General features: G+C 53.9%; 1 protein-coding gene across 1 annotated transcript; it reads right to left on the reverse strand.

The window, feature by feature from the left end:
* Window positions 1–9,816: 9,816 nt before the first annotated feature.
* On the reverse strand, window positions 9,817–10,569 carry DIRAS1 (DIRAS family GTPase 1). The gene has a single exon (XM_078671249.1). The coding sequence runs from the start codon at window positions 10,549–10,551 to the stop codon at window positions 9,955–9,957; it is 597 nt and encodes a 198-aa protein (XP_078527375.1). The 5' UTR covers window positions 10,552–10,569; the 3' UTR covers window positions 9,817–9,954.
* Between the last annotated feature and the right edge of the window lie 762 nt (window positions 10,570–11,331).

Below are 11,331 nucleotides of genomic sequence, written 5' to 3' on the forward strand. Positions count from 1 at the left end.
CACCTCCTACCTCATAGAAAGAACCCAGGGGATCCACCTCCCACCTCTGAACCCAAGGAGATCGATAACCTGTAGATGGAAGGATTGATCACCTCCTTCCTCACAGGAAGCACCCAGGGGATCCACCTCCCAACTTGCACACTGAACCCAAGGAGATCACCTGTGGTGTCCCCCATGGCTCATCCTTCAGCCCCACGCTCTTCAACGCATATATGACCCCGCTGGCCAACATCGTCAGATCCCACGGTCTCAACGTAATTTCCTATGCAGATGAAAACCAACTCATCCTCTTACTCACAGGCTACCCCAACACCACCAGAACCAACTTCCACGGATGCAGGACAAACGTCGCCAACTGGATGAAGAACAACTGCCTGCAGCTGAACACAGAAAAACGGCAAAACATAGAAGGACTCTGGTGACCATCAGACCTAGGACCCACACTCACTCCCTCTAACCATGCCAGAAACCTCAGAATCATCATGGACAAAAGTCTCACCATGAAATCACAGATCACAGATCAATGCCGTCTCCTCGACCTGCTGTCTCACTCTACGGATGTTGCGTAAGATCTTCAAGTGGCTATCCCTACAAACAAGAAGCACGTAACACAAGCCCTCATCACCAGCCAACTGGACTACAGCAATTCCTTCCAAGTAGGAATTTCCGCAACCCTTCTACAGCGACCAGATTATACAGAACGCTGCAGCCAGACCACTCCTTGGCCTTCCCCGACGAACCCACATCACACCCCACCACAAGAAACTCCACTGGCTCCCTGATTCCAATTCAAGTTGCTGACCCACGCACACAAGGCTTTACACAACCAAGTACGCGCCTACATTAACCACCACCTGAACTTCTACCAACCATCAAGAAGACTATGCTCCACCTCCCTTCCACTTGCCCATTCTCCCTAAATGTACCAACGCAGAAGTGGAGGACGCCCCTTCTCCCAAATCACAGCAAAGACCTGGAATGTCCTCCCCATGAACCTCCGGACCGTCACCTCACTTCCAGAATTCCAAATGACCCTCAAGACCCGGGTGTTTAAATAAACCTCTGGAGAGTGCAAGCACTTGGATACCCTATCGGGTGATTAGACGCGCTTTACAAATCAAGGAAATGAGGAGACAAAATTCTCAAAGGAACTCTCCATACCATGACAAACCAAGGATTGAGTGGATGGGGTCTCTGGAGTAGCGCTCTATACCGCGATGAACCAAGGACTGAGGTGAAGGCACCAGCAGAGGAGCTCTTAATATCACTGGAGGAGATTGGATCTCCAGAGGAGCCTTCTATACCATGATGAACCATGTACTGAGGAGAAGGGACCACCAGAGGAGCCGTCTATACCACAATGAACCACGGATTGAGGAGAAGGGACCACCAGAGGAGCCATCTATACCACAATGAACCACGGATTGAGGAGAAGGGATCACCAGAGGAGCCGTCTATACCACAATGAACCACGGATTGAGGGGACGGGGTCTCTTTTTAATCACAATGAGCCAAAGGGCTGCAGGCTGCACCAGGAGGCCCCTTGATCATAATGCGCCAAGGATTAATGAGATGGGGGGGGGGGGGTCTCCAGAGAAGCTCCCTATACCAGGATGGGCTAAGGATTGAGGTGAGAAGACCACCAGGGGAGTCCACCATATTACTATAAACCATGGATTGAGGAGATGGTGTCTCCAAAAGCGCACTCTATAACACAGTGACACAAGGATTGAGGACATACCTCCCCTGGGAAGCCTTCCATACTCTGATGTATCAAGCGTTGAGGAGATGGGACCCCAGAGTGGCCCTCTGACCAACAAAGAACCAAACACTGCAGAAATGGAATCAACACAGAAGCTTTACAAACCACCACAAGTCAACGGCTTCAGAAACATAATCCCCAATGTCTTTCTGCACCATGATGAACCATTGGTCCCAGAGGTAAACACCCAGGGCTTTCCATACTATAATGAGGCACCGACCCCAGAGATAGAGTCCTTAGGGAATGCTCCATTTTGAAGAGTCATGTATGCCAGAGATGGACCTGGACCTCTAAGGAGCCCCCTAGAGCACAGTGAGCTATGGTCATTCATTAGACATGGGTTGTGGGAGTCGGAAACCCAGAGAAAGACTGTGTCCCACCATTACCCACAGGCTCTGAGGATGCAGAGAGCGGCACCATTTGCTACCAGCTCCAAGCATGTCCAGAGAAGCTCTCTGTCCCACCATTAGACACATGCTCGAAGGACGCTCAGAAGAGCCCCCAGTACCACGTTAGCCTACACCGCTAAAAGCCATGGGCTCTAAGGATGAATGGCCAGAGGAGTGATCCACATCAATGACAAGGCCATCTCTCTGATTGCAGCTCCCCCTCAGACTCAGAGCCTGTTAAGACTGTTGGACAGGAACACAATGGACCATGCCGGTGCTCTTTAACCAGCAGACAGAACACAGGTGCTTACTTTTAAGGCTCCCCGCCCTGGACCAGGGCACCATGAGAAAGGATCAGAAGATCTGTAGTAAGGCACACTAAGCACAAGACACGCCTGTTACCTGAATACACTGCTATATTTTGCAGCATGCATTTCTTCTCCAGCAACAGGATCCATGACTCTGCTTTGCAGATTCTCTCTATAAGTGAACATAAGTGCAGTTGGCTTCACCATAGCTTCACATTGACTATTTTACACATTATGTTTCAGCGTCGCACAAGTTACTACTTGTGTAATGATATATCTGTAAGAGACATTAGTTAGTGATAGATTCCTTACCTTAGAATACCCCCAGGCGTCAGACTGGATCTGAAAATGTTTGCGTAACAATACCCCGGCGCGCCGGCAGGCGTCGTCCGCGGCTCCGTGTCCGTCGTCAGCGTCGTTAGCGCCGGAATGACATCGGAGTACTTAGACGCCGCCCTCGCGCGCTGACGTCAATTCTGATACGCAGCTTTTCCGCGCCAGATACGCAGAGCCATGATAGAACCAACACTGGTGCCTTGAAACTAGGGCCCTGAAAGGGGATGACCTTAACCCTAGATATCGGTTCGCAGAACGGGGAGGATGGGTGGGTCGGTAAGGAATCTATCACTAACTAATGTCTCTTACAGATATATTGTTACACAAGTAGTAACTTGTGCAACTGAAAGAGACACGTTAGTGATAGATTCCTTACCTTAGAATAGATAGCCCAGCAATACCAACCCCGGAGGTGGGTCTGCGAACCAATAATCACACCAGAAAGTCCTGGAGGATGGAACGGCCAAAGAAGCCATCCCTCCGGACTTGACTGTCCAGGCAATAGTGTCTTGCAAACGTGTGCAGCGAGGCCCACGTAGCTGCCTGGCAAATGTCCTGCAAGGGCACTCCCCGGCCCAGGGCAGTGGTAGTCGCCGTGGCCCGAGTGGAATGAGCCCCCAATCCAACAGGGGGCTCCTTCTTAGCCAAGGAGTAACATGCCTGGATACACAAGATGATCCACCGAGAGATGGTCCGCTTGTGCACCGCCTTTCCCTTCTTAGCGCCCATGTAACCAACAAAGAGTTGGTCATCCACCCGGAACTGGCGCGTGCGATCCAGATCGTAAGAGAGTGCACGTTTTGGGTCCAGACGGTGGAGCCTCTCTTCCTCTTTCGAGGGATGCGGAGGCGGAAAGAAGTTGGGCAAGGTAATGGACTGCCCGATGTGGGAGGCCGTGACAACCTTGGGCAGGAAAGAGGGTCTTGTCCCCAACACAACCTTGTCCGGACGGACAGAGAGGAAAGGAGGTGTGGAAGAAAGAGCCTGGAGCTCACTCACTCTCCTGGCAGAGGTGATGGCAACCAGGAAAGCAGTCTTCAAAGTAAGAAGACGGAGAGGACAGTTATGGAGCGGCTCAAAGGGAGCACACATTAGGTAAGTAAGAACAAGGTTCAAGTCCCACTGGGGCATCACGAAAGGAACAGGAGGGAACATGTGTGTGATGCCCTTCAAAAACCTATTTAGAATTGGGGACTTGAACAAGGAAGGCTGATCGGGTAGCCTTAAGAAGGCGGAAAGGGCAGAAAGGTAGCCCTTGATAGTGCCCAGAGCAGAGCCCTGCTGGGCAAGAGAAAGAAGGAAGAGGAGAACCTCAGAAAAGGGTGCAGAGAAAGGATCCACAGCCTTTGCTGTGCACCATGCCACAAATCTGTTTCACCTGCAGGCGTATACCGACTTTGTGGAGGGACGCCTGTCTGCCAGAATGACATTACAGACTTCAGGAGGCAAGTCAAATGGCCTCAACTGTCGCCGCTCAATCTCCAAGCTTGTAGGTGGAGACTGGACAGGTTCGGGTGGAGGACCGTCCCCTGCTGCTGTGACAGAAGGTCCTCCCGAAGAGACAGACGAATCGGGGGATCGACTGACATGCTGAGTAGCTCGGGATACCAGTATCTTTGTGCCCAGTCCGGAGCCACAAGGATAACCTGGGCCCGGTCGCGCCTGATCTTCTTCAGCACTCTGTGCAGAAGTGGTATAGGTGGAAAGGCGTACAATAGACCGCAACTCCACTCGCAACAAAAAGCGTCTCCGAGCGAGTGCCGCCTTGGAAATCCCAACGCGCAGAACTGATGACATGGCGCGTTCTCTTCTGTGGCGAATAGATCTAACCAAGGCTCTCCCCACTGCTGAAAGAGACCTTGCGCCATGTCCGAGTTCAGACGCCATTCGTGATCCATCATGCACCGACGGCTGAGTTTGTCCGCCCTGGCGTTCAGAGAACCTGCCAGGTGTTGAACCACCAGGGTCACGCCCTGATGTTCCAGCCACTGCCAGAGGTGCAGAACCTCCTGGCATAGGGTCCACGACCCCACCCCGCCCGGTTTGTTGCAGTACCACATGGCGGTGGTGTTGTCCGTGAACACCTGCACTACACTCCCCCGGACAGAGGGGAGGAATGCCTTCAGTGCAAGTCGGATCGCCCGCAGCTCCAGAAGGTTGATGTGGAGCTGGGACTCCGCCGGAGACCAGAGGCCTCTGATCTCCGCCTCTCCCATGTGGCCCCCCAGCCCAGGAGGGAAGCGTCCGTCACAACCACGTGCTCCGGGTGGGATAGGGAGAGGGATCTGCCACTGACCCAATCGCGGTCCGTGAGCCACCACTGCAACTGCCTTGCAGTGCCCTCCGAGATCAAGACATGGTCGGACAAGTTGCCCTGATGCTGGGCCCACTGAAACTTCAGGTCCCACTGCAGAGCCCGCATCCGCCACCGGGTGTGATGCACCATAAGGATGCAGGAGGCCATCAGCCCCACAAGTCGCTGCGTCAACCTGACCGAGACTCGGGATAAAGGCTGAAAGATCGGAATCAGAGCCTGAATATCCCGAACCCGCTGTCCAGAACCGCTCCAATGAAGAGGAGCTTCTGAGAAGGACACAGGTGTGACTTCGGCACGTTGATGGAGAACCCCAGCAGGTGCAGGAGGTCGGCCGTAGTCTGGAGGTAGCTGACGACTGTCTGGGGCGAGCCCGCCTTCAACAACCAGTCGTCGAGGTAGGGGAAGCCTGACACCCCTAACCTGCGCAGATGACAGATGAGCTGCGACCACCGCCATCACTTTCGTGAACACCCGTGGGGCGCTAGTAAGGCCGAAGGGGAGCACGGTAAACTGAAAGTGCTCGTGGCCTACTGTGAACCGCAGGTAACACCAGTGGGCCGGCAGGACGGGGATGTGAAAATAAGCGTCCTGCAAGTCCAACGCTACCATCCAGTCTCCGGGGTCCAGGGCAGCTAATACCTGAGCCAAAGTCAGCATCTTGAACTTCTCCTTCCGGAGGAAGCTGTTGACGTTCCGTAGGTCCAAGTTAGGGCGTAGGCCCCCTTTGCCCTTCTTGGGTACCAGAAAGTAGTGGAAGTAACAACCACATGCTACTTCTGGCCCAGGAACGCGCTCGATGGCCCCCTTGGCCAAGAGGGCAGTGACTTCCTCTTTCAGAAGATGCAAGTGATCCCCCGACACGCGGTGGAATTGCGGTGGCATGGCTGGAGGGGTCGCCTCGAAGGGGAAGGAGTAGCCCCTTCGGACGATTTGCAGCACCCACCTGTCCGACGTAACAGTGCGCCAGTGGAAGCGGTGATGGTGAACCTTGCCCCCCACTGGTGTCACATGGGCCTGAAAGCACGGACTAGGAGGGTTTTGAGGCAGGTGCTGCGGGGGAAGGTGTGGACTGGCCTCGCCGTTGTCCCCTACCGCCGCTACGGCGGTTTCCATGGCCGCCACCGCGCTGTTGAACATTCTGCGGTGCGTGGCTGGCGGCACGTGTGGGGGCGCCCCTTTCGTGGCCACGAAAGGAGCGAAAGGCACCCGATTGCTGGTGTGGGGCCGAGAGGCCCAAGGACTTGGCCATAGCCCTGGAGTCCTTAAAACGTTCAAGTGCATGGTCTGCCTTGTCGCCAAAGAGGCGACGGCCATCGAACGGCATGTTCAGAAGAGTGGCCTGGACATCGGCTGAAAAGTTGGCGGACCTCAACCAGGCGTGGCGTCGAACCGCCACCGTCGTTGCCATCGCCCTGCCCAGTGAGTCCGTGGTATCCAGCCCACACCGGATGGAATATCGCGCTGCATCTCGACCCTCCGCAAGGGCTTGGGTGAGTTTTGCCCGGACCTCCTCCGGACATTGTGGCAGCACGTCCGCGACCGTGTCCCACAGGGTGTGGGTGTAGCGGCCCAAGAGGCATGAGGTATTGACTGACCGCAGTCCCAAACTCAGGGACGAGAACACCTTCTTCCCGAATTGTTCATACCTCTTGGATTCCCGATCGGGCGGAGCCGCCGGGAATGCGGTCTGGGAATATGGAGGCCTGGATGACCAGGCTCTCGGGGGTGGGATGGGTGGACAAAAAGCAAGGGTCGCCCGGGGCCGGGCGGTAGCGTCTGGCCACGTTCCTATCCACAGGCGGACATGTGGCGGGCTTGGACCAAGTGCCCACAAGAACGTCACACAAGGCCTCATTAAAAGGCAGCAGAGGCTCAGTGGAGCTTGCCTGCGGTTTAAGGACCTCATTGAGGAGGTTAGTCCTCACGGCCGCGACGGGGAGCTCAAGGTGTAAGGCCTTGCCCGCCTGCGTCAACACTACACTGTAAGCAGCCCCCTCCTCCGTAGCCACGGTGGGAGGGGAGACAAATACAGTGTCTTGCGAAGTGTCAAGTCCACTGGCCTCCCCAAGCTCATATGTCCAGTCCTGTTGAGACTGGCACTCCTGTGCCAGAGGGTTCACAGACCCCTCCCAATCACCCTTGTCACCCATCTCCTGCATTTCAGGGTCAACAGAGGGGGCCGGTTCGTGGAAATAGAAATCTCCAAACGACGTCAAGAGCGGCGCCCAGCGGCGCCGCTCTGGTGCCGGAACCGGACCGAGGGTAGGATTGGGGACAGCGTCCATAGCAGGCGCCGGGGGCGACACTTACAGGGCCAGCGCCGGTGAGGTCGTGAGGTCGAACGGCGACAACCCGGATCCGGAAGCGGATCCAGTGAGGGCCTGCGGCGCCGGGACCGAAGTCGCCGGCGGCGCCGGGGCCGAAGCACCCGACGGCATTGGAGCCAAATCACCCGACCCGCTAGGCCCTCCAGCCAGGGCTGTTGGGCACGGAGGCGCCACGGAACCCGGCTGAGGAGGGAGGGCCCTCATGACCATGAGGTACCGCTCGACCTCCTCTGGCGTCGCGTCATGCCCAGGGACCTGAAGGTGTGGGGCAGACGGCGACGTCCACGACTCCGTTGGAGCCGCATGGGTGGTGTCACCCGAACCCCCGGCCGCATCGCACGAGCGTCGGGGTGGGTCGGAGGAACGATGACGTCTCTCCGACCTCTCATGCCTCTTACCTGAGGACTTGGATCCTGACGACCGATGTCCACTCCCGGAGCTGCGAGGGCTCCGACCCCGCGACCAGTCCCTCGACCTCCTGTGGGACCGGGACCTGGAGCGGCGCGGGGCCGACTGTCGGAGGTCGAGTTGCTTGCGGGACCGCTCCCGTCTAGCTTTAGACGTCAGGGCCCAGCAGTCGGAGCAGGTGCGGTCGTCGTGGTCGAGGCCTAAACACTTGAGACACCAGCGATGGGGATCGGTAACCGACATCAGTCGGTCGCACTTGGAACAGGGTTTAAACCTGGGCATCCCTAACGGCACTGTTGGAGTCGAAGACTCGAGTAGAGAAATGATCAAAAAGATCAAAAAGTTTAGTCAAAAAAGACTAAGGGGTAGTGCTTCTTTGGATCTGCGCTAGCTGGCGCGGAAAAAAGAACTGACGTCAGCGCGCGAGGGCGGCGTCTAAGTACTCCGATGACATAATTCTGGCGCTAACGACGCCACTACGACGGACGCGGAGCCGCGGACGACGCCTGCCGGCGCACAGGGGTATTGCTATGCAAAATTTTCCGGATCCAGTCTGACGCCTGGGGATATTCTAAGGTAAGGAATCTATCACTAACATGTCTCTTTCAGATGCCTATGTACAAAAGGCAAATAAAAACCTACACATCTAGATTAGGTTATTTAGTCATAGGTTGTATTGCAGAGAACATGTACTCGAAGCTTCTTCAAAGAAGCTCTTCACCTTTGGCCACTGAACACATTTTGTTGCTTGTGGACAAGCCTGGAGCTCGTGCTATGTTCTCTTGATTTTATGTGCTTCTTCCTGGTACGGTTTCTTGGTCTAGTCCAGCCATCGGGTGACCACATGCAAGTTGGGAGTTTGGGTGTCTTTGGTGGCACATTCTGACATGGAAGTGCCCGCAGGACCAGGAAGGCAGCCGCTTGGTGAACCTGGTCATTTGGTGAAGGCAAGATGACTCCTTGTGCTCAGTGGAATGTATAACAATGGGTTGCCTTCCTCCAAGCCCTGCTCCCTTGAGATATTTAACGATGCCAGAGAAATGTAAACATGACTGAATGCAGATTACTTGCTGCCCCGATATCAGTGTCCACCTGTAGAAATGGCTGTGCTCAGGAACCGTCTAGGTACACCAAGGAAAGGGACACTTTCCCAATCCACATACCTACCTACAGAGGGCACTTTATGTCCAGTTCTTCTTCCGGGTTCACAGCCCCCTTCAACTACACTTGGACTGGGACAGACCCCTGCAGGCATCAACATAAAGGTGCTGTAAAAGAAGAAGCAGGCCATACGGCCATGCTGTCACAGTGATAGACAGTGATACACAGTGATATCAGGCAGCCACACGCGGGTGCCAAAGGTTCGAAGGAAATCTGTTCCAAAGGCCAGAGGAGGAGCTTGTGGGATGGTCCTGGCTGAGAAGCCTGTGCGATGGACCGGGCTGAGAAGCCTTGCGATGGAGCTGGTTGAGGAGCCTGTGCGATTGACCGGGCTGAGAAGTCTGCGATGGACCTGGCTGAGCAGCCTGTGCGATGGAACTGGCTGAGGAGCCAGTGCGATGGACCTGGCTGAGGAGCCTGTGCGATGGACCTGGCTGTGGAGCCTGTGCGATGGACCTGGCTGAGGAGCCTGTGCGATGGAACTGGCTGAGGCTCCTGAACGATGGATCTGGCTTTGGCTCCTGTGCGATGGACCGGGCTGAGAAGCCTGTGCGATGGAGCCGGCTGAGAAGCCTGTGCGATTGACCAGGCTGAGAAGTCTGTACGATGGACCTGGCTGAGAAGCCTGTGCGATGGAACTGGCTGAGGAGCCTGTGCAATGGTCCTGGCTGAGAAGCCTGTGCGATGGTCCTGGCTGAGAAGCCTGTGCAATGGTCCTGGCTGAGAAACCTGTGCGATGGACCTGGCTGAGGAGCCTGTGCAATTAACCTGGATGAGGGCCCTGTGTGATGGGCCTGGCTGAGGCCCCTGTGAGATTGACCCGGCTGAGGCACCTGCGTGATGGTCCTGGCTGAAGAACCTGTGCGATGGAACTGGCTGAGGAGCCCGTGCGATGGAGTTAGGTGAGCCTGTGCAGGAGGGTTCGCTCCAGACAACCCCAGGGCAGTCACATGATGCTGCATTTGCCTCGTATGCGGTCCGCCCTCTTCTGCTTGCCGGATCGCTTGCCGTCAATGCTGAGGCTCATGCTCCGCTTCTTCTCCAGGCTCAGAAGCTCCTGGAAGAGTTCCTTCACGTTGTAGTTCATCTTGGCTGAGGTCTCCATGAAGGCACACTTCCACTCCTTGGCCAGTGCTTCACCCTCCGGGGCAGCCACCTCACGGTGAGTGTCATCACACTTGTTTCCCACTAGCATGACGGGGATGCTGTCGACACTGCCCTTGATCTGCAAGAGCTGCTGGTAGATGGGCCTCAGCTCCTCCATGGACTGGCGGCTGGTGACCGAGAAGACCAGGACGAAGGCATGACCCTTGGAGATGGACAGCCGCTGCATGGCCGGGAACTGGTGGCTTCCGGTGGTGTCGGTGATCTGCAGGGTGCACACGCTCTTGTCACAGCTGATCACCTGCCGATATGTGTCTTCGATGGTTGGGATGTAGGTGTCTCGAAACGTCCCCTTCACGAAACGCAGGACCAAGGAGCTCTTGCCCACACCTCCAGCGCCAAAAACCACCACTCGATAGTCATTGCTCTGCTCAGGCATCTCAAGAGCTGTGTTTCTCACCCTGAAAGAGGCAAACAGAATATCTATTCAAGATTACAGGACAGACTGAAAGAAACAGCAAGCACAACCCTCACACAACACACAGAGACAACTGAGAGGGGTGTATTCACAAAAATACATTTACACATATAGATGTACGTACATGTAACCTAGCAACTGTACCTAGTAGTAACTTGTTTGCTATTCACCTTTTCCAAGTGTAAATATACTAAGTATAGATTTATACGTCACCCCTAAACACAGGGGTAGAGCATGCTAGGTCAGGATTTATGATCGTTAAGTTACTATTGTTAACTTTTCACACGTAGGGGAGGTCTCCACCACCAAGGCAGAGATATCATTATTGTAAAGTATAGAGAAAAACAAAAGTGTAATCTTTGTTTTAAATATATATTAAAATAGTTTAATTTAAAAAAAGTTAAGTTAAAATAATTATTAACCTAAACCTTAAAAAATATGAAAGGTTACTGTACTTTAACTCATCAAATTAAATGGTTAATAACTAATTAAATACAATATAAATCCCAACTTTCTATTAAAAAAAAATATTTATTATTTAGGTTAATTTTATTAAAGCATATTTATTAAAATATTTTTATTTTTTACGTTTGATATAAGTATTTTTAAAAAACATCAAATAATTTATTTCACGTAAAAAGTAATTTTAAATTGAGTATAACTTAAACACTAAGCATGGCTAGAGTACATTAACAACTCTTCTGGGTTCTTTTTGTCTGTAGTATTACAAGTGCTGTTTGT

This window comes from Lissotriton helveticus, chromosome 12 (genome assembly GCF_964261635.1).
Source record: "Lissotriton helveticus chromosome 12, aLisHel1.1, whole genome shotgun sequence".
In the NCBI taxonomy this organism is placed as follows: Eukaryota; Metazoa; Chordata; class Amphibia; order Caudata; family Salamandridae; genus Lissotriton; species Lissotriton helveticus.

Coding starts and splice junctions, on each gene's coding strand:
- DIRAS1 (XM_078671249.1), bottom strand. CDS start 10,551: ATGCCTGAGCAGAGCAATGACTATCGAGTGGTGGTTTTTGGCGCTGGA.